This window comes from Pollicipes pollicipes, unplaced genomic scaffold (assembly GCF_011947565.3).
Source record: "Pollicipes pollicipes isolate AB1234 unplaced genomic scaffold, Ppol_2.1 Scaffold_4740;HRSCAF=5597_pilon_pilon_pilon, whole genome shotgun sequence".
NCBI lineage: Eukaryota > Metazoa > Arthropoda > Thecostraca > Pollicipedomorpha > Pollicipedidae > Pollicipes > Pollicipes pollicipes.
This window is the reverse complement of record NW_023596545.1, coordinates 39479081-39502444: the sequence shown is the minus strand read 5'-3', so window position 1 is coordinate 39502444 and position 23364 is coordinate 39479081. Positions and strand designations below refer to the sequence as shown.

General features: G+C 53.3%; 2 protein-coding genes across 2 annotated transcripts in view; one reads left to right on the top strand and one right to left on the bottom strand.

Moving 5' to 3' along the window:
* The first annotated feature begins 8235 nt into the window (after positions 1-8235).
* On the top strand, positions 8236-17699 carry LOC119099288 (huntingtin-interacting protein K). Its single transcript, XM_037222413.1, has 3 exons — positions 8236-8390; positions 10866-10973; positions 17507-17699. The coding sequence occupies exons 1-3, from the start codon at positions 8265-8267 to the stop codon at positions 17600-17602; spliced, it is 330 nt and encodes a 109-aa protein (XP_037078308.1). The 5' UTR covers positions 8236-8264; the 3' UTR covers positions 17603-17699.
* An 896-nt stretch (positions 17700-18595) lies between these two features.
* Positions 18596-23364, bottom strand: part of LOC119098360 (inositol hexakisphosphate and diphosphoinositol-pentakisphosphate kinase-like) — an 8850-nt gene continuing 4081 nt past the window's right edge. The window contains exons 2-8 of the mRNA XM_037221281.1: positions 23308-23361; positions 22795-22847; positions 22294-22460; positions 21078-21116; positions 20296-20537; positions 19728-19837; positions 18596-18638 (exon numbers count right to left, since the gene is read on the bottom strand). Coding sequence (XP_037077176.1) covers positions 18596-18638; positions 19728-19837; positions 20296-20537; positions 21078-21116; positions 22294-22460; positions 22795-22847; positions 23308-23361 — 708 coding nt within the window. The remainder of the gene's footprint in view (positions 18639-19727; positions 19838-20295; positions 20538-21077; positions 21117-22293; positions 22461-22794; positions 22848-23307; positions 23362-23364) is intronic.

The window sequence follows — 23364 nt, the reverse complement described above, 5'->3', positions numbered from 1 at the left end:
TATGTAATTAATTCAAAGTTGCTGCGCTTTGATCGTGTATGCATGCAGATTCCTTGTGAGCAATTGTGAATTTTTCGGGCCAGTTTTCGTTGCGTGTCGAATCATGTTGTGTTGTTGGCGCCCGTGGAGCAGAATGGTTGGGGCAAAATGGGCACTCGGGGGAAAATAGGACACAAAAAGTCCCGTTTTGCCCCGCCTGAAATATGACTATCGCAAGAAAACCTTGGCTTTAATAGGCCATGAACACAATGTTTCAATGGTAGTAGCTGGCACATAAGTAGAGCCCGAAGCAAGTGAATCGATCCTGTTTCAGTTCTATGATAAACAGTGGTTGAACTACTGCGTCAAACTGGGAATGTGCGGCCTTGCGATTTGACGTTTGTAATTTGTTAAAGGTGCGCACGTGATAGCTCTATATTCATCGTTCCTTTTAGGCCTAAATTATGTTTTTTAACAAAGCTTATTTGTGAACATAAGGATTGCAAGTTCTTACCTGTGATGACTTGATTCAGTATCACGCATTTGCCCATTTCTTTGATAACCTCTATAACTTACTTGTTAGTCAGCGAACAAGCAACGACTTCCGACAGACCCGTTATGAAAGAAGTATCCTAAGAAGTAACTTAGGCTATGGAAAAGGTGAAAAGATAATACATTTTTGGTCATAATCACATAAAACTCACAGTACATTTCGTACTTTTCCGTACATCTAAAGGGTGTATTTCTTTGCATGCACAGGCATTGGCGTAGTACTTACGCGTAGGTATTCTGTCTGACAGAACTGTCGTAAAAAATTAATTTAAGCTTTTTTTCTCTGCTTATGGGTAAGACGCAGAATATTGTAGTAAGTTGTAATGTTTATTTATCATGTTGTGCCCAGAAACGCTGCTAACTCCAATAAAGTGGGAAAAAGCCTTACATTCCCTTTAAACATAAACGATTCAATGCTTTGTTTTTAAATTATTAAAGAGTTCAACGGTTTCTTGTTCCTTAAACACAAGGACTGACTTGTTGTATAGTAGTATTACATAGAAGGTGTTTTATCATATCGCCCTTAATATTAAACGTAACCAATTTAACACAAGAAACGAAATGCCCTATTACCAATATATGTATATATATATATATATATATATATATATAGTTATAGCTATAGTTATAGTTATAGGCATGCAGTTGGGTATTTTGCTTTTATAATTGTACTTAACTTTTCATATTAGTTAAACGTTTTCCCATTTTATAAAAAGGAATGCAGGCACACTGACGGGTCCAGGGTGGGTTGGGAAGGGGGAGGCTTAAGGGGCAAATGACCCTCCCAAATCCTTTCAAAGTTCACGCTGATGTTCTTTTTTTACAGAGAAACTTCTTCGCCAGACGGAGAATGGTTCGAAATTACAAAAGAAAAACCGATCGGCAATCCTGGAAGCAGGATACGATGGCAAAGGCCATCAAAACAGTCAATGTGGGAAAAATGTCTACCAAAGAAGCGGCACGCCGCTTTCTGGTCCCGAAGTCGACTCTCGACAGACGGTCGAAAAAGGCACAGGCAATGTCAATAACAGAGGCCACAGAGAAAGTCCTGAGTCGACACAAACCTGTTTTAACGGAAGCTCAGGGGCGAGATTTGGTACAGCACATAATGGAGCTCCAAAACCGGATGTTCGGAATATCGCTGAGTGACCTCAAGAAGCTCGCATATGAGCTCTCAGACAGAAACAAAATCACTCACTCATTCAACACGGTGACGAAGATGGCAGGGGAGGCATGGATACGGTGCTTCCGCAAAAGGAACCCCACGGTCTCACTAAGGACACCAGAGGCTCAAGCGTTGCTCGCGCCGCGGCGTTCAACTCAGTCAATGTCAATGCGTTCTTCGACATCCTTGAGTCGCAGATGGATTCTGCCCGGTTCGGTCCCACACGCATCTACAACATGGATGAAACGGGATTCAACTCGGTCGCAACAAAACAAGATAAGATGCTGGCGAGGAAAGGGTGCAAGCAGGCCGGCCAACTGACATCTGCGGAACGAGGCGCGCTGGCTACCTGGGTGATGTGTATCAACGCTGCAGGGAGCTACATACCTCCAGATGTGATATTCCCAAGAAAGAGGGCCAACCAGCAGTTGGAGAAGGGTCTTCCCCCAGGTAGCGTGGTGCTGTACCATGAGTCTGGTTGGATGCAGAAGGGGCTGTCCGTGAAATGGCCTGACCATTTCATACAGCGCGCGAAGCCCTCGAAACAGGATCCAGCCCTTCTCATACTGGATGGACATGCCAGCCATGTCAAGAGCCTCGCAGCCATCCTGCTGTGTGGTGAAGGAAGCAGGTGTGGTGATGCTCACCATTCCTCCGCACACCTCACACCGCCTTCAACTACTGGACCGGACGTGCATGCTTCCCGCCAGCACCTTCTTTTTCCAAGGTCAGAGAACGTGGCTCCGAAACAACCCTGATAAAGTCATCACACTGTATGAGATGGGGGAGCTGATCGGGTCAGCCTACGTGCAGGCGGCAACAGTGAGGACGGCGTTGAAGGGCTTCAAAGTCACGGGGATCTCTCCCACAAACCGCCATGTGTTTGGCGAAGAAGACTTCGCAGCGGCAGAAACAACGAACACCCCGCTGACCGGCACCGCAGACGCACCAGTGGGTCTCAACTCAGCAGCAGCTCCTCTGCCCATGCCTGGGCCCTCTGACGTTGATGTCTCGGTGAGCACGAACGTTCGGGAGTCCTCGGAAACTGTCGCCGGAGACGCAACGCGGGCTGGAATATCAGGGCAGGGAAGCTCGACTGATGCCGAAACTCCGGCGAAGTTGCTCACCACTGGGGCTCTGCCAGATGATTTCGCAAGCTCCAGCGATGACGAAGATGATGTTCTAGAAGTATCATGCTTAGCTGGACCGAGCCATGCTTCCTAATGCGTAACACACCCGTAAGGTCCTATGTGTCTCCCCGCGAAATCCTCCCTGTACCAAAAGTGCACTCAGGGGAGGAGAGAGGTAAAGGACGAAAGAAAGGTAAAACATGTGTTTTGACTGGCACACCATATAAGGAGGAACTCGAAAAGAGACTCGAAGGAAAAGAAGGAAGACAGGGAGGAAAGAAAAATGACGACAGAAGTCAGTCTAAAGGAAGGAAAGGAAGAGTGTAGAAACTCGGAAACCGCAGCGCAAACAAAAGAAGCGTGCGCCGCGAAAGCTTACCTTTGAGGGGTCCTTGGACGAAGAAGACGTAGCTTGTCTGTACTGCGGGTCTTACTTCTCCATGTCCAAATCGAGCGAGTCTTGGTCGCGATGTGCTCTCCGCGATAAATGGGCGCACAATGCCTGTGCAGGGATTGATGAAGAAGACGAGTGCGTGTTCGTGTGCGAACGGTGCAGGGATAACTAGGCAGGCTGATGTCTTGTCCAGTTTCGCCATTGGTCGTACCTGCTAACGGGTCCACTAGGCTGTGCTCTTTTCGTGTCTTGCGTTCACAGTGACTAAGAAGTGGATTGATGAGAAGAACAAGTGAGCGCTGAGCGCACTTTGCTCGATGACTTGTGTATTTGAGACTCGATCGTTGTCGTCTCATTGTGTAACCGCCGGGCTGTGTTCCTCTAGTTATGTGTCTAAGCCATGCAGCAATGGCTTTCGCTTAATGCCAATCTGTAGTACACATCTGCTAGCCATTATAACTTTTATTCGTGGGATCATGCTAAGGAAACGAGTATGGAGTGGGATGGCTCGAACAAAATATGACAGCCCAAACTTAAGAAATATAGCTATTGGATGTCCAGATAAATACCTACTTACCTAGCAATGCATTTATTGACGCGTTTTCATTAAAGAATGATAACTTTGAACAGTCAATTCGCTTATTCAATCTCATCACTTGTCCGTTTTGCCCCGAATACTCTTCGTTTTGCCTCAGGCCAGGGGCAAAATGAAGAAAAAAACATTGCCTGATATTTAGAAGGATCACACTTTAACATGAAGAGATGTTAAACCAGCGCTTTTCTAAGAGATAGACAATTGATCAGCCTTTAATATCCACCGGCTAAAGACTTTCTGGACAGACTTATGGACTCGCCATATTAAAAAACCGTTAGGGTGTCCGTCTTGCCCCGCTTTCCCCTACATACATACATGGATATATAGATTCAAGATAAATATGTCATAGACATGTAGCTTAAGATGCTTGAACTCTAAGAACATATGCTGAGGGGGTTGTAAGCAGGCATGCAGAAAAACCAAGGCTGCATAAAAAGTCAAAACATAACCTTTAATACTACAGAAACCTAGTGTTTGCCCCCAAATATCTTCGTTTATTTCATATGATAGGAAAATATACCGCTATTTACGGCATGAAGCAGTTGTGTCCAGTGCGGTTTGAGGAAGATGATTGGTAAACCAGGTAAATCGGCATGCAAGTTAAAGGTAGAACAAGTAAACGAAACATAACTTGAATTCCCCAAAATGAGGGGGAGGTTGTTAACACTGCTAGCCCTCCACTTCGAACGGCGTTGGTATGGTCCCCTTGCCCCCCCCCCCCCCCCCTGTTCCTACGTCCATGTGGATCATTCTCTTCACATCTAGGACGTGCAGTAGCGACCCAAGTTGTTAAAAAATAACTTTCCAGGGTCCATCCAGATTAACGCAGGGAGGCGCTGAGATCCCGGACAAAAAGTCGAGTGGAAAACAAGTTTGCCGAAGAAATCGGGCGATTATTTTTCGAAAGAGACAGAAGATGCCAGGGATTATAAGTCGAATCGGAAAAATTCGAAGGACAAAAAAGTTCAAGGGGCTAAAAGTAGACCGGGATGTATTTGAAATCTGAAAAAGGCAAGGGCCACAAAGCGAAAAATAAAGTCTCAAAAACAAAAAGTCGGCAGGGATAAGAGTACATACTGATATGTCAAAAGACAGAACGTTGACAGAGATACATGAGAAGCCAGGTATGTAAAAACGCCAGCGGCCAAAACGATGAAAACAGAAAATTCATCAGCATCTGGCTCTTGACATGAGTGGGATATAAGACTGTGACCACGGGAAAGACAGATGGGACGGGATTGGACTGGACGGGACGGAACAGGAGCGAGCGGGACCGCACGAGATCAGTCACACCAGAAGGGACCGGGCGAGAGCAGCGAGATGAGACCTGATCGGATGGAACCGGACGGGAGCAGATAGGACCAGATGGGACGGGACGGGACCGAATCGAACGGCATCGGACAGGTGCACCACGCGTGACCGGACGCGGTCAGATGGCATCGGACGGCACCTGAAGTGGTCGAAAGAAACGGAACGAGAAAGAATGGAACCAGTTGGGAGCAGACGAGACCGGACAAAACTACACAGAACCGGACGCAACAGAACGAGATCAGACGGGTCTAGACGGGACATAATACTAACGGAAAAGACTACGATGTGCTACGATGTGCATGATGCTAACGGACTAGGCACGATGTGATCAGACCGATTTTAAGGTGGTTTTAAGGGAAAGCTGCTCCTAAGGGCCAAAATACGACTTTAAAATAAAGGCGTAAACTGAAACATCATCTGGCTCTCGGCGGCTGCGTGGCGGTGTTCGGCTCCGGCATCCCCTATGTTTTACGTCGGGGAGAGGGGGGTGGAGCGGGGTACATAGGGCGGCCGGAGGACAGAGGAGGTGTCTGTATGAACTTCTCATTATTCGGCAGTGGTGTAGTTTCGCAAAATGAGCTGGGGTAGGGGAAACAGGGCGGAGCCAGGAAAAATGACACACCCTACCTTCAAAACACCAATCATTTGATTTCTCCTCTTGCTAGACCCACCTTGTTCCCAAAGTTGAGAAAGGGGCTCCAGTCTTCCCCTTATCCAACTGAAAAGGTAACTACATACATGTGTTTGGCATTATGAGTTCCGAGTAATCAAACTTTGATACACCAGGAGGTACGGTTGAACGGCGCTATGGAGCAGAAAATCATTATACTGACAGTGCCCGGTGTTTCAAGCTGTATTTATCACAGCGGGCGTGTCATCATAAGCACCCAGGATTGTCTCGTGGACTTTTTGCCCGCTTTTGGCCGTTTGGATTTTTCGTCTTTAAGATTGCTTTGCTTATTCCTGTCAACATTAATCTTTGTCCTCAGCCCTTTCATGTTTTTGATTATACTTTTTTTCTGATACGACTTTCATCCCTGTCGACTGTTTGTCCTTTGTTTATTTTTTTCTTCGCATTCGGATTTATCTTTTTCGATCATTTGTCGTTCGACTCGTATCCCAGGTTTAACTCTGTTGACATTTTACATTTCACTTTTATAAACACGCGCTCGGGTGGGGTGTCAAATTGACCCCCCCCAAGGTTTTTCCAGAATGGTTTCCGAACGGCGCGGCGTAGCTGCGCCAAATTTTGCACAGCTCTAGACAATTGAAAGCTTGATTGACAATTAATCGTTTGACATAAGAAAATTTAGATGTACCTTGTAAGGTCGCTGATCTATGGCAGGTCAAAGTCAGGCCATGGTTTCAGCGGAGACAATTTCTAGAGAATCGTGCAATCTGATACAACAAGTGTTTGACCAAGCCATACACCTCTGAGATGCTTTCTTAGGTACCAGACATATTGAATGAGCAAATTACATTGACCTAAGGTCAGGTACGAAGGTCAGACCAAGGCCAAAGCCAACCTGATTTATTACTCAAGGGCTTGCTGTATGAAATAGTTTCTGGTACTCATTTCAAATCTGTTGACAGCAGAAACCGCATTATGCATCTTCCACTGACTTCTTGGAGATCAGAACAGGTCATTGGCCTAAGATGACCCGGGTCGACATTTTGTTTTAGGAACATACTGCCTAGCGTAATCTTTGTCGCTTATTCAAATGCAAAACTCAGAGCAGTCTTGTATGATTTTGGTCACCATGACCTTCAAAAGGTCAAACAAGGTCACTGACCTCAAATGGGCTTGTGACTTTCTGCTTTAAAAAATTGCCTGGATTCTGGGAGCACCTTAGAGACCAAACTGAAATTTGACCTTGTTTGACTTTATTTGACATGAAGGTCATAACCTAGGAAGCTCAAAGTTGGACTAAGTGAGTTCCGGTGTGGATCAAATCACCCTGCAAATTTGGTGTCTCTAGCTTTCCTAGTTCCCGAGATTTCAGGGGGAGGGGGGGGGGGGGGTAAATGGACCCCCCACCCGAGCGAAGGGTATCTAACCTGCCGCCCGGGCGCATGTCAATCCAATTTTATGCCCGGGCACCGAGCCGCGGTGTCACCCGCAACGAAACAAAGAAGGCGCAAAGAAACGGGTTTCGGCGGGAGAGACTGCGAAGGTGTCAGGAAAGGCGGCGCTGACAACGGCAGCAACGGCAACGCAAAGAGTGTCCGTTCAATGGTTTAGTGATCATCCTATCGGTACATGAGAGCATTAAATGCACGTTTTGCGCATCGGTGCTGTTGCCAAGGCGATTACGGTCAAATACGTGACAAATGAACCCTGACTTGGCTCATCATTGATGATACAGATCAGTCTGTCTGAAAACAGGGCGGTCGATCAATCAGAGGAGATTTACAAGGGCAGGAAGATGGTGTCCAACATGGACCTAGCTGAAAAGTCCAGGTGGCCCCATGCAGGCCCCAAATGGGCCCCAGGCGGGCTGCCTATGTGGGACCCAGTTGGTTGTTTCTTGACAAGCCACATGAAACCGAGGTGGGCAGCCCAGATGGTCCCATGAGACTGCCTCTTCTGAACCACATCGGTCCAAGTCGGGTGTATTTGCTGGAATGCCTCTGCGTGGACGGCTAGGTCAAGTGTTAATGCCCACGCTGCTCCAGCGGGCTGACGCAGCCACTGCCTGTCACATACAAAATTGACGGAAGGGCATAGAAGGTGTCGGACATCGTTCTCCATCAATAGAAGTTTTTGTATATTTGCCCTTTCAGCTTCTGCAATTTTGCAGAAGCTGCTTCGCAGCGCAAAGCATAGGACAATAATTGATCAAAGTCGTTGACTTTGTTCTGCTCTTTTGCTTCCCTCTTTGCTACTTACTACCCTGCCTTTTTAATTTGAATTTTTATAGGTTTTGCTGAAAAATGGTACAATATTGCAAGTTAGCAATGAGAGTAAATTTGTGTTTTGGAAATGATAAAACATGAAATTCATGCCTGTCAGATATCAAGCTTGGTACCATATCAGACCAGTGTATTACTCAGCTGCTCAAAACGCCTTTGTGTACAAATCAAGAGACGCAATTTCCACATCCTTGTGAACTCGGAAGGCGTGTGCGCGGGGCGATTATGGCGGACGATGGGCCTGACTCGAAAAATCAGAAAAAGTCCGCAAAACATGACAGTGGTGCGGCAGACCTAGAGCGGGTTACAGACTATGCTGAAGAGAAGGAAATTTCGTCTGATATAACGGGGGTAAGGATGATAAATTTCATGTGGAGGTGCGCCGCTTTTGTCAGTCCCTCGATCAGCATTATGCGCATAGTGCGGGGACAGGTAAAGGTAATAGTTAATTACCAGTGATGTTTGAACCATATCATTGATGCTGTTTTTCCCATTTAAGAAGTCATCTGATAAGATATTCATACTTTTTGGAATAAATGCGAGAATAGTCATGAACTGGCCCTTGTCTCCTGCTGAAATACCAGGTCAGACTTTTTATAGGCCTTGGAGTCATTGTTCCCAAACTCTGATTATGTGTGGAGGCAGTAAATGCCAAAAATTGTTATGACACCTTACCATCCATGTGTCAGTCAGCAGAAACTAGTATTTTCAAAAGATGGCAGACCATTCTGCAAGGTGTGCCAGCCTGCAAAAAATACATCTGACCCAGATGCCCGCATGACATTGGTGTATATGGCCTGGTGCTGGCATGTACCGAGCGTGGACCAGGACATGTTGGGATGAATTTTTCAAAGCGTTTAATCCCCAAAATGTTTGCTAGTAGTAGTGTATATAATCCCCTTGTCAGCATCACAAGTCCTTGAAATAGTGGATTTATTCACTGAAATTAGTGGCACAGTGCATTAAGCCCCGGAATCAGCTGTGCACATGCACACTGAAGGTTTTGCCGCAAGCTCTGCAAGATTCCAGGCATAAGATGTGGACTTAAAGTAAACATATAAGGTGTGGGCTCAATGTGCATTTTAAGTGTGGAGTATGTGGGATAGGTCTGATCGTTAGCCCCAGTTATATTCTTTGCGTGGGAAGGGGGTGAGCAGTCTCCCGGATTATTAGCCAGAGTGAAAAAATGCATGCTTCTCAAGACATGTCTGGTGTAGCCATGACATTGGTGCAACAATGTTAACATGTGCACAGGCGGCCAGCTAAACACCCTTCGCTCAGGTGGGGGGGGGGGGGGGGGGGGGGGTCAATTTGACCCCCTGAGATCTTGGGAACTAAGAAAGCTAGAGATACCAAATTTACAGGGTGTATTGACTTGTATGTGAACTTGCTTATGTCAAAGTTTCAGGTTCCTAGGTGATGACCTTCAGGTCAAAAAAGGTCAAACAATGTCAAGTTCCCAGGTGGTCTCCAAAGTGCCCCCAGAACCCAGATAACTGTTTCTAAGCAAAATGTCATATGCTCATTTAAGGTCAGTGACCTTGTTTGACCTTTTGAAGGTCAAGGTGACCAAAATCATACAAGATTGCTTTGAGTTTTGCATTTGACTAAGCAAAAAAGATTGTGCAAGGCAGTATGTTCCCAAATAAAGTGTTGGCCTGGGTCATTTTAGGTCAGTGACCTATTCTGACCTCTAGGATGTCCATGGATGATGTATAATGAGGTTCCTGCTATCAATAAATTTGAAATGAGCACAGCACCAGAAACTATCCCATACAGCAAGGTGTAGAGTAACAAAACAGGTTGGTTTTGATCTTAGTGTGACCTTCATACCTGACATTAGGTTGATTTAATATGCTCATTCAACTGTTGTGTTGCCTAAGAAAGCATCTCAGAGATGTATGGCTTCATCTAACACTCCATTGTTGGATTAGATTGAGGGATTCCCTGGAAGTTGCTTTTGCTGAAGCCATGGCCTGACTGACCTGCAATAGGTCAGTGACCTTACAAGGTGCATCTACCTTTTTATGCCAAACAACCTGCTATTCAATTGTCTACAGCTATGCAAAATCTGGTGTAGCTATGCCTTGCCATTTGGAAACCATTCTGGAAAGACCTTTGGGGGGGAGGGGGTAATTCGGCCCCCCACCCGAGCGCATTAACATATGTATGTCATGAATTTTGCCACAATCCTGCCAATCCTATCACAATGCCTGTCAGGGCAGGGAATGTCTATCACAGCATATGCACATCTTGAATTCTGCCACAATCTTGCCAATCTTGCCACAATGTCTCAGGGCAGGGAACATATCTATCACAGCAAGCTACAACAATTTAATCACATGTACACCATAAACCCCAATGCTCCGTGGTTTCAGTGCATGGTTGCATCCAATTCCACCACAGAGGTAGTGTTGTAACACATTGTAAAAACAAGTGTTGGCTATGTTGTTAAAATAATTATTGTCCAAAAGGTCTTAACATATCTTCACACAAATACCATTTGGTAATTTAGTGCAATTTGGCCTGGTGGGTGCATGCAAACATGAGGTTCAGTTCACTGATCTCAATTAGGTGACCAGCCTAGTAGATCTGTTGCAGACTTTTCACAGACCTGTCATAGACCTGTCACAGACTTAGAGGTTTTGCAGACTGGTTTATGTGGATGTTAGTGTTATCTAATTTGGTCATAGGTCAATCTTAACCTTTGAATGCCATGGTCCTGCATTGTGATTGTCCATGATGCCCTTTTAGGTGAAACTTGTCGATGCAAGTTAGAAATATTAGATGCAAAGTGAAGTGATAATCATGAAAGGACCTTTTCAGGCTGTTGCTACAATTGGAGAAAGACGAAGAAAGGAGGCACAGGAGAAGATGGAACGAGAAATAGAGCTTGCCAAGGTTCCAATCAGGAAAGATGATGTGGAACTGATTGTAAGTTATGCCAATTTTATGCATATGCATGTGTTGGCCTGCTATATGTGCTGTCTAGATTGTGGCATTGGCTGTCACTGTATCCTTGTTTTGATGCTGTTCTGATGCTTCATCTTATGGGCATTTTCTGCACACAGTATGTTTTAAAGTCATGGATAGATAGCATTCAGTGTTTAGAAAGACCACTTGGCCTGTATGCCCCAATACCTTTTTTTGTTTGTTTGCCTATGGGTGTTTAAACCAACTGGATGCATCATGCCAGGTACAAGTCTGGGATGTGGCTGGCTAGCACTTGACCTCTTTGAGTATATTGGTGTGGTTTTTGAACAAATGAATGGGAAATTAATATGCATTTTTTATTTTGTTTAGTCATCTCACCTAATTTTAGCACCCATATCATTATTGACCAGGTTTATGTGGAAAATGTACCATGATCATAGCATGGCAGAAATACAGAATATTGAATAAAATACTGGGTTTTGCCTGAAGAGAGTAAAGCCATCTGTCAGTAAGTCTTCTTTGGAAAGTGGCAGCAATTTGTGTTCTTTTAGCTGAACAGCCAACAGCTTAATTACATGGAGTTCTTGTTCTGTTGTGCTTATGCTGGTCATGCTTATGCCGTTACATGTTTGACTGACAATGTTATGGGTGCCCCTGGCCAAATTATGCCTTACAAACTTATTCACACTGCAGGTGTGATAGTAAAATTTTCATGTCATGAGGATGAAAAACCAAAGTACACAGGCTAATATATCCCCTGTTTGCATTATCTTTGTCCAATGTTATCATCAGGCTCATGTTGAGCTGTCGTGAAATATGGGATTGGGACATGCCCATTCAGCTCCCCAGTTCCTTTGGCTGTGGAGGAAACAGTCAACAGATGCCCAGAAGTTAAGGTGGAAAAGGGGGAAGTTTGAAGTGTAGCAGGAGAGCATGCTCACTGTCATGATGTGACTCAAAACAATAAGATGCCATTGGGGGATGCCAAAGCATAGATGTACTCAGCCTGTAAAAGTATGTGTTTGCCAAGTGCCATGATGCCTGTGTAGCTTGAAACTTTAGGTTGGTCAGGAGACCAGGACTGTACCCAGCACTGGTCTGACCTGATTGCCCAGTTTGTTGGAGCACCTGCCTTTTGATCCATTCCCCATGGTGGGGTGGGCTTGAGTCACATTACATGCCTGCTCTTTGCCCCTGACAGATATGGGCTGTGGGCAGTGGCAGCGGCCACAGTGAAGATTAGTTGAGGGTAGAGAGTAGGACGGACTGCTGAGCAAAGCGGCACATTAAACTTAGCCACCAAAATTCTGCCATTGACCTGGAATAACATGATCTGATGGCAGGGGTAGGGCTCACACAACAAGGACTGTTAAGCATCATGCTGTTGACATTGCAACAATACCAGATCTCCACTTGAAAGAGAGAGGAAAATGGGGACATGTTTTTGTGAAGCTGGTTGCATCGACAGCCCTGTAGAGCTAACTTGGTTTTCTGGAAAGGTCAGGATGTAGTTACATGCCATAAGCCAATTAAGTTCCAACAGTGGATAATGTAAATGGGCGCCATGTGTTGTATAAACACCTCCTTTACATGGTCGAATGCTATTTGACAGGCTGTGAAAGGGTGCGAGCTGGTTGCCAGGCAGCCTCAGCAGGCTGGTGAACACCACCATAGTCACCTAGTGTTTCCTATAGCTCTCATTTCATCAGTCGCATTTGAGATGAGTTGGCATCATTACAGAACCAAGTGGGTAATGACAAATTAGCCAGATTTGCAAAGAGTTTCCACATGCTCGGTGTTGCCACCAACAATGCAAGCAGATCACCTGATCCACAGGTCGGAAAACAGAGAAACATTTTGCTTATAATTGGCTGGCAGGATGACAGAATGTTTTAACAGTAAGGGAAGTCAGGGTATCAGACTCAGGTAGCATGTGTCACAGCTGTTGTGTGGTCAGTTGTATTAGGACCCATGTCTCATGTGGCACTTGACTGCCTGGTCTTGACCTGGATAAGCTAAATGTATGATTATGGTGTGTACAAATTGACAATGCATGATACAAGCAGAAATATCAAGTGCAGACAATAAAGGGTAGCCAAGAGTGTGCTTTATCTTTCTACAAACATCTGCTAAAACAACAGTGAGCCCCATCTGGACACAATCATTCTTTCTTTAAAAAGTACATGCAGTCGATCCGTTTGTATTGGTAGTGCATGTTTGTACATGGTTGGTCGTCGCCAAAAGTCAAGCAAAAACATTACCCACCAGATGCTCTCCCCCCAAAAAGATTGGTCCTTGGCAAATACCATGTGTTTGAGGATCGAATACAAGAGCGTCTTGACTTTGGTCACCCAAGATTTGTTAAGTTTTTCATTAACAAGTGAAATATACAAATGAACTGGAGAATTGACAGCAAGATCTCTGTGTAATCCTCTGTAAAATGACAAGTTCACAAACAAGTAAAAGGAACAAATGAATTGGACAAGTGACAAGATCCATGTGAAATGTTCTTCCCTCTATGAATACCCGAACAGTGTCACTTCGGACACCATGTTTTGCATGCATGGGGAGCCCACAGCGCACTTCCTTCTCTGTAATCCTCGATGCAGCCTGAGCGGTGTTCGTTGGTGCTGGCGTTGTGTTACTACCGCTCGGCCTCGTGTCCCGACTCCGCGCCTTCCGCCGTCGGTGCGGGCGTGGCCTGCCGGTCGGTGGCCAGTGCCGGGCCGCCGGCGACGGCCGCCGCCCGGAGCCGCGGCCGACTGCGCGGCGGTGCGCGCTGGTGGCCGTCCGGTGGGGCAGCCGCTCCGCCACGCCCGGCACGCACGACACGAGCCGGGCCGGGCCGGCGTGCGCGGGCGGACGGAAGGCTCGTCGCGGGCTCACGTGGTGCGTGCCGCCGGCAGGGCCCGCTCGATACGGCCGGCGTGGCGGAGGCGGTGCTCCAGTGGCTCACCGACAACAAGATCCACCACACGGTGTTCGCGCGCACCGTGCTCGGCTGGAACACGGCCTTCACTCCGTTGCTGCGCAAGCCCGTGGCGTGGGCCGAGGCCGATCGTGCGCACGCGCAAGGCCTACCAGGCCATGCACGGCTGGATGCAGCGGCCGCACCAGGAGCGACTGAACACGGTGCGCGAGAAACAGGAGCAGATGAACCGCAAGCGGCGCACCGAGAGCACACAGAAGGACCGGCGCCGCGCGCCGCTGCTGCCGGGTGCGCGGCCGGCGCCTCTCGGCGGCGACCCGATGGCGGGGTTCGGCGGCGAGATGCCGCGGCCGGCCGGCTATGGCGGCCTCGAGCTGGCGCCGCAGCACGTCTACGGCGGCGAGCTGGGCGCAGCGCCGGCCGGCTACGGCGACGAAGACCTGTCGCAGCCCGAGTTCGCGCTGGTGGACGGCGTCGGTCAGCCGCAGCCGCCGTACGGATACGGCCTGGCCGAGGCGGCGGCGGCGCCGCCGCAAAGCCGGCCCGCTGCCGCCGCCCCTCTTACCGCGACACGGTGCAGCAGCTGGCTGGCTTCCCGGACCGGCCGCCGCCGCTCTACAGCGCCCCGCTGCCCGGCTACGAGGAGCTGAGTCGCGGCTACGCACCGCCGCCGCCGCCGCCGGCCCGCGCCTGCCGTCACCTTCGCGCAGCTGCCGGCCGGCGGCGAGGCGCTGCCGGAGCGGGCCGGCGGCGGCGGCGGCGCGGCGGCCCCAGTGCTCGAGCCACCCTCGCCGCCGGCCCTGATGAGCGCGCCCGACAGCCGGACGCCGCGCGTGCAAATCAGCCCGCTGCAGCGGCGCGCGCTCGTCGACATCTTCCGCGTGACGGAGAGGCCGTCGCCGTCCATGCGTCAGCTGATCGCCACCTCGCTAGACCTGCCGGCGCGCACCATCAGCAACTTCTTCAGCGCGGCGCGCACGCGCGGCATCCGCAAGCTGGTCGGCCCAGAGTCGCACGGCAAGGAGAACCTGGTGGACGGCTTGCCGTGAGCGCGAGGCGAGCGGACGCTGCGTCCGCTCCACTTCCCTCGGCTTCCCAGAAGTGCCTTCGACCAACGTACAAATGTAGCGCATATTCTTGCGAGGACTGTGCCTTTTACGAGCCCGCGTGCCTTGTGAACGGTGATTGGGCGGCAGACGCAATACGTGAAACATGTGGCCTTTTTACCCGGCTCCCGTTCATACAGATCTTTTCTACTTAAGCTATTTTGGTACCCATGATATTGTGCAGCGTTGTCTTCCACCTGCTGTGCATCCGATGACCAGCTGTGAGCGGGCGCCGGACGGGGCGGCCCGCGTGTTTGCCGTGTGTATGCGCTCTCCTGTGACGGGCGTGGCGTGCGACGACCGCAGCCCGTGCCGAATCTCAGCGGCGTGCGCTGTTGGAGAGAGACGTTACGTCGGACGCGCCCGGCTGTTACCGAACTGACTGTGCCGTTTGGGTCGAGTTCGCGCCGCTGTTCTGCGGACAGGCCCTCGATCGCGCGCGCGCGCGTGTGTGTGTGTTTGTGTGTGTGTGGCCGATGAGCGTGGGGTGCGCTTGCCGCCGCGGTGTGCCGTCTGCATCTGCACCTGGGCGGGGTCTGAGGTCGCCCGGTCGGTTCGGAGTGCGCTGTATAGTGCCACCGGGGGGGGGGGGGGGGCTGCTGCCAGCGCGGCTGCGCGGGCGGGCTGACACAGCTGACAACTGACACAGCTGGCAACTTACACAGCCGACAACTGACACAGCTGGCAACTTACACAGCCGACAACTGACACAGCTGGCGACTTACACAGCCGACAACTGACAAAGCTGACAACTGACGCAGCTGTGCGGTGCTGACGCGGTGGCGCGGTCGACAGCAGCCCCTGAGGGGTCGTGGCGGGGTGGCGCGCGTCGGCCGGCGGAAGAGATCATGGCAGGCGACGATTGCCGTGTGGCCGGCTGCATTCTGCCGATGCTGGGTGCCGATGTCCCGGCGCTGACCGTCTCGGTCCGTGGGTGTCCATAAGTGAGCGGCTCAGACTGCCAGGCGTCGGTGACACACACTTGGCGTGTCTCCTGTAGACGGGAGGTGCATGGTACCGGGAATCGGGTGTGGAAATAAAGGCATTCGAGGCGTGTGTAGAAACGAAAAGACTCGAGTTTCTCTTTTGGCACGAGCACGATTAGTCTCCACGAGGCCTCCATGGCTGCTAATGGAGAGGTTTCCCTGGGTAGGACATGTATATGTGTTGTTATTGCCGCATTTTATTTGTTACTCCGTGTATGAATGCGCGTTACTGTCCCCATGTCCTTCCCCGGGATACACGCGCGTGCCGTGCTCGTGCTGAAGTGCGTATTGAGATAAGCTTGTACAGTCGTGTTAACCTTCCGTCGTTAGTGTTGCCGGTGTTGGACCGCAGATCCTGGCATGCCGTCCCCTGTACATTTCTGGGCGGTTGGGCATTTATATTTTCCATAGGTCTGACATGATGCGGTGCTGCCCACAAGTAGCACCTACCTGATCAATAGACTTGTACTATTTGAGAGCATTTTTAATTAAATCAAATTGGTACCGCACTGTCCTCGAAAGGGCTGGGGCAGTTTGGGGTGTTGCTGCCTTATATGGCTGTCGGGCCGACATAGGGATGGGGTGCACAGGGCCGGTGACTATAATCCGTGCAACATCTTAGCAACACCCGGCAGTCCTGTTGGGGGGGGGGGGGGGGGGGGGGCTCTACACAACAGGCACACTGTTGGATCAGATCGGTTAGTTGCGGGACACCGAGGCTGATTTTCATGGTCCTTGTGATGTCACAAAGTGCCTACATCATTCTGGGTGGTACTGTTGAAGGAAAACATGCTGGATGAGGTCGGCTGTGGTTGTTCTGGGCATCGTCATGTGTCTTCCCAGTTTTTCATCCTTTGGCGACTGTGCCGCTGCGTATAATTGAGTGATCGTAAGCCATCGGGGTATTCTTGTTTTGCCCCACGACAAAACAGTGAAGACTAAGTCTGGAGGCTAAGGAATTTTAGTTGAGCTTTGAAGACTAAGCATTGTCCCATTTTGAGCAGCTTCTGTGAGGCGCGAAATGCATGCACCGCCAACGGCCCGTGCGGTTCGAGTTTTCCTTTGCTTTGCTTGTTGCTGCTGCAGGGCAACCTAATGAATCGACGGAGAGCAAATTAGCAGCTTGCGCAGTTCTACGTCACAACCCAGCGATATAATTTAGACTGATGCGCCCGAATATGAATTTAGCTATGATATATGACTCACTGCCGGTTGCGCCGCTGTCCGTCGCCCGTGACGTGTACCACTTAGCGCAACGCGCTTTGTACCGTTGTTGGATCGCGTCCCGTAAGCTTGTGAGCCGAAAGCTGCGGTCCACCGATTCATCCTGTTAGTCAATGGGTTAAACAAAGAAGCAGCAAAGTCAGTCCTTTCCAATTCCTGCGGTTACCCAGCGCGCTTCGAAGCAAGCATGACAGCCGCGACGCCGTCTGATGGCGTCGGCGCGGGCGGTGCGGGGTGACCCCGTGACCTGCGGCCGCGCGGTGACCGGCCGCCGCCCGTCTGTTACAGATGACCGAGATGGAGATCGGGCGGCCCCGCGCCGAGCGCTGCCTGCGCGAGCACCACGGCGACGTCGTCAAGGCGCTCGTCACGCTCACCCAGTGACCGGCTCCGCCCGGGCGCTCTGCGAGTGTGCGCGTGTGAGTGTGGCCACCCCTGTCTGTTCATCATCGAATACACGTCATCGGTCCGCGCCTCGGAACGGCGTGTATTGAGTCGAGGCGACCGGACGGGCGGTCTGTACGAGCGACACTAGTGCGGCCGCCCGTTAGACGGCCGGCCCGGCCACAGGAAGCGCGTCACATCACGTCACGTTACATCACGTCAAGTCACATCACGTCGCGTCACGTCACGTCACGTCACGTCACGATGGCCGCCAGCCAGCGAGCTGACCGCCGCAACGGAAACGGATGGGTGACATGGAACACAACGGCGGATGGACCATTGTGTACTGATCGTCGCTGTCAAAATCAATGAGCCGCGGTGGTTTTGTTCTACAACAAACAGTGGCCACGGGAATACTACTCGGGGGCAAGGGTCGGCTGTCTTCGGAACGAAGGCGTACACATTACAGGCGACACACGTCCCAGCGTGATCTGCCGCAACACGAGCATAGAACGAACACCGCGGAATGGCAAGACAGCTGCACAGTTTGATCCCATGGAGAAGAATACATGGTGTGCCGCAGCGCAGGGCCGGCCGGCGGTCCCCAGTAAGACGGCACGTCTCCACCAGGTCGACACAGTCTGCCGATCCTGGCCTGCGCGCGCGGCCGCTGCGGCCACCGAGCTCCGGCCGCCCGCCGCTCGGCAGCGACGTAGAACCGTCGTCCTGTCCTCTGCTCCCGTCCGAAACACTGCGTCCCATTGCACCGATCACTTGATAAATCAGGTACCACTGATTGCCGCAGATAACACGGCTCACCAGGCATTGCCCGTGGCGCGGCGGCGGGTTCGTGCCGCCCCGCCAGCCTCGCACGTCCCGCCAACGCTCGACGCCTGCGGGATTGCACACACGAAAGTGCCGCCGCGCCCTCCAGGGGCCGACGGCGCTATCACGAAGTATGGCTGCTCAGGAGATCCGGTGGACGGTGCGCCGCTACCAGCCGTCGTTGGCGATGCGCCCGCCGTCCAGCGGCGTACTGGAGCCGGGCGACGAGACGAACGACGACGGGCCCGCTGATGCTCAGACCTGCGGCCGCGGCCGGGCCGTCAGCGGTGCGGCTGACGAAGGGAGCGAGCTGGCCCACACCGCGCGCCACGGGAGCTGACCCACACCGCGCGCAGCGGGAACCGGTCCACATCGCGCACCGCGGGCGCTGGCCCACACCGCGCGCCACGGAAGCTGGTCCACACCCGCGCGCTGCGGGCGCTGGCCCACACCGCGCCGCGCGAGCTGGCCCACCCCGCGCGCCACGGGAACTGACCCACACCGCGCGTCGCGCGAGCTGGCTCACACCGCGCGCCACGGGAGCCGGCCACACCGCGCGCCACGGGAGGTGACCCACACCGCGCGCCACGGGAGCTGGCCCACACCGCGCGCCGCGCGAGCTGGCCCACACCGCGCGCCACGGGAACTGACCCACACCGCGCGCCGCGCAAGCTGGCCCACACCGCGCGCCGCGGGAACTGACCCACACCGCGCGCCAAGGGAAACTGACCCACACCGCCACGGGAGCTGACCTACACCGTGCGCCACGGGAGCTGACCCACACCGCGCGCCATGGGAGCTGACCCACACCGCGCGCCACGGGAACTGATCCACACCGCGCGCCACGGGAGCTGACCCACACCGCGTGCCACGGGAGCTGGCCACACCGCGCCCTCCGATCCGAACACAGCCAGCAATCCCAGTCCAGCGCCACCGGCGACCGGCTGCAGTGTCAACACGGCGCGGCGCCGCCAGGCGATACAGCTCTAACAGGTGTCTATAAGTCAGTGCAGCGCTCACTCTGAGCAATACTCGCATGCATGTGAAAGGCGAATCTGAGAGGATGAAACCAACAAAAGACCTTGCAAAGATCGCGGGCCCGGATGCTCAGTCATACGCAAGCACGCACGTGCCCTCCCCTCCCTTCTTCTCCCCCCCCCCCCCCCCGGCCATCGTGCCAAGCAGCGTGCGACCGCTGCTACTGCCAACTGTCATGCTGTCTGGCGAGGCAGTACCTGCCCTCTAGCTGTACACGACAGAGACGCCCGAGGTGGCAGGTGGAGCACCGCCGCCGACTCACTCTGGGTGGGCGAGTGGAGGGCCAAAGGTGGCGGGTGGACCGCGTGGCGCCGACGGCTCGGTCGGCGTGCGGAACTCCATCGAGGTCACGCGGTCGATGAAGGCGTTCACCTGGCGCAGCGACATGGCGTTGTGCAGCGTCTCCAGCGGCCGGATGGACGGCACGCCGCCGCAGCACCTCGATACCTGCCGACCGGACCGCCAAGCACGCGGCGTCACACCGAGACGCGAGGCCTGGTGCCACGCGGAGACCCCCGCGAGACCGCGAGACCGGATTCCACACACACACACGCAACGCACGCACGCACGCACGCACGCAGCACACGCACGCACGCACAGCGCACACACACACACACACACACACACACAATACACACACACACACACACACACCACACACACACACACACACACACACACACACACACACACACAGCACACAGCACACACACACGCACAGCACAGCCACAGCACAGCACAGCACAGCACAGAACAGCACAGCACCACAGCACAGCACAGCACAGCACAGCACAGCACAGCACGACAGCACAGCACCACGACCGACGCACAGCAACCACGTCGCGGTGCGGGTCGCGCCGCCGCGTCGCCCGGCACGTCTCACCGATGGCCGTGACGGGCGTGAAGAGCGACTTGAGCTCGGGCGCCGACGACGAGCCGCTGATGACGGCCGTCGAGAAGAGCGAGCTGCCCGAGCCACCGGGCGCGCCCAGCTGCAGCTGCTGGTTCAGGATCGACAGCTGCTGCGCGTACGCCGTCTGCGAGGGCACCGAGTGCCGCTGCCGCCGCAGCTCTGCCGACCGGCCGGCTCATGTCAGGTCAGGTCAGCGTTGTCTGTGCGCAACACGGCTGGCAGGGACGCGGCGGCGTCGACTAACCGACAGCCAGGCAAGGAAAGTACCACTACCGCCCTAGCCGGCAGGGGCACGACAACGAGCAGCCTCAGGTGACGAGAAGGGCTCCGGACGCTGTGCGACACAATACCGGGGACGTCCTGCTGCCCGTCACAAAAACCGGCCCGCTGACCGCACCGGGGAGGGTCCGACGCTAGGCGCAGAACGGTCCCAGACTCGTGACGTCAGGGCGCGGGGCCTCCACAGTCGGCGCTGCACCTGCCGTAGACGTCCCGCTATTCCAACTGGGGGCGTGCGGTTGCCAGAAATTTCGTCGTAGAGTACGGGCTGAAGAGTTAACTGCAGCCCGGTGACTGAGCCCAGCCGTCTGCTGCGCTCCATCCATGCACGTGTTACACGCTGCACAAGGGCGGCCCGCCGGCGTGGCGGGCGCCGCGCCGGTGGCATGCAGCGGCTGACGGCGGGGGACGCCGTCTTACCTTCGTCCTCATCGTCCAGCTCGCCCGAATTAAAGCCATCTGTTGGCGGGCAGATAAACTAATGTTAGTCACGCCATCTGCTGGATGGGGCGGCGAGCGACCCGTCTCGCCGCGCTCCGCAGGCCAGTCCAGGCGCACAGGCACGACCGAGGTCAAAGTCTGCGCAGTTCCAAACGCCAAACTGGTTAATCGGCATTCAGAGGTTTGACGGGAGACGACACAACGAGGCTGTTTTCGACCGATCGGACAGTGGGCGCCGATGCACATGCTGAGAGGACGGGCTACTCCCATGACAATTCTGCGGGGTATCCAGCAGGGACGGCACGAGAGGTTTCAACGAGAAAGGTGCTGCCCGAACGAGGGAGGCTACGACTTTAAACTAAGACGTCTGGGAAACAGGCTAACACCTGCCTATTCATAGGAAACCCACATTATCAGGTCAACAGGCGACTAATTTAGGGACACACAACATTCCAGGCAGTTTACGATATACTTCAGACTACGGATATCTCCAGAATACGCCACGCTGCAGACACCGCGGCATTTAGATTGCTTTTCAGAGCCGAAAGGTGGCGATACCTCTTTACGTAACCGCGGCTTTTGAGCACAGCTGTAGTGACAGCCATGCCTTCCACCGTGTGTTGTGCGCCCCAGGGGATAGACGGTCATTTCTGCGCCGTCAGCATGAGCAAGCACTCTAGAGATACATTGGGAATTATACAATTTGAGCCTGAGTTATCATAGGAATACAGTTTTCTTCTGTATTCTTCTGACAGTAATATTTCACAAATTCGGTGCCAAAGCGTTGTAAGTTAATTTTCTCCAGAGCAAGGAGAGAAACAAGCAGAGAGAAAAAACGCATTTTGGCTGTTGCAACGTAGTTAGAGAAAAAAACGTCCGAGCTAACCAGTGGGAAGTTGACAAGTTGGTCCTAAACGAGTGCGACTTACACACGAAATTAAAAAGACGGTTGTCCTATTTCCACGCCTAAACGTCCCACAAACAACTACAACCGCTTCCCAAACCGCGCGCATCTTTCATGACACTGTACAAAGCACACAAATTAAGCAGGGCCGTCACCTAAAGCCTGCAAGACGCACCCGTGTGTATGCGTGTGAGCATGTATGTGCAGGGGGAGGGGGCGGTGGACTGCCAGCGTCGACTGATCTCCGGCCACGAGGGGGGGGGAGGGGAGGTGGGGAGGCGGAGCTCTGACCTGGCCTGGCCGGCGCCGGCTCCACACGGCCGCGTTCCACCAGGCCCTCGAGGCTGCGCGGCCGCTCCTCGGCGCCGGCGCGCCGGTCCGGCGAGCCAGGGTGCGAGCACGAGCGGAACAGGTCCTGCTGCGGCGGCGAGAGGTGCGACGGCGAGGTGGCGCACCGGCTGAGCACGCCAGCCCGCCGGCACACACGGGTCAGAGACGGCCGCCGCCAGCCGCGCACACGACACGCCCGGCCCACACACCAGACAGCGGCCAGCAGGGCGCCAACACGTGACCCGCTGAAGACACACACACACACACACGTGCGCGCGCACCGGCACTGACATCAGCGGCGGCGCTGGCGGTGGCCTATCGCCGCCAGCCACGTCGTCCTCGACACGTCGACGCCGTCCTACGCCGCAGGCAGCCGCGATACCCCGCTAGAGATACGAACACCAGAGCCGCGCTCGGAGAGGCGGCCCACGGTGGGGCGGCCCGACCGACGGCGCGGCTCACCTAATGGCGATGGGCTGAGAGGGCGGCGGCCGCTGGTTGCTGCAAGGGCCCGCCTGCAAGCACGACACGTTAGCGTCACCCCACCACCGCCAGCTGCATCAAGCAACAGCATCTGAGATGGACGCAAGGAAGCGAGTTGGGCATCGACAAGTCGCATTTGATACCGAACGTTAAGGCCATGAGTCCCTGGCCCCACCTGCGCTCCGGCTAGCATGTCCCTCACCCTACCTGCGCCCCGGCTAGTGCGTCCCTCACCCTACCTGCGCCCCCCTAGTGCGTCCCTCACCCTATCTGGGCCCCGGCTAGTGTGTCTCTCACCCTACCTGCGCCGGCTAGTGCGTCTCACCCTACCTGGCCCCGGCTAGGGCGTCCTCACCCTACCTGCGCCCCGGCTAGTGCGTCCTTCACCCCAACTGCACCCCGGCTAGTGCGTCCCTCACCCTACCCGCGCCCGGCTAGTGCGTCCCTCACCCTACCTGCGTCCCGACTAGTGCGCCCCTCACCCTACTGCACCTCGACGGCCGCCTCCGGCTCGGAGCCGCTCTCGATCGTCTCGCCGTCCTCCTCCTC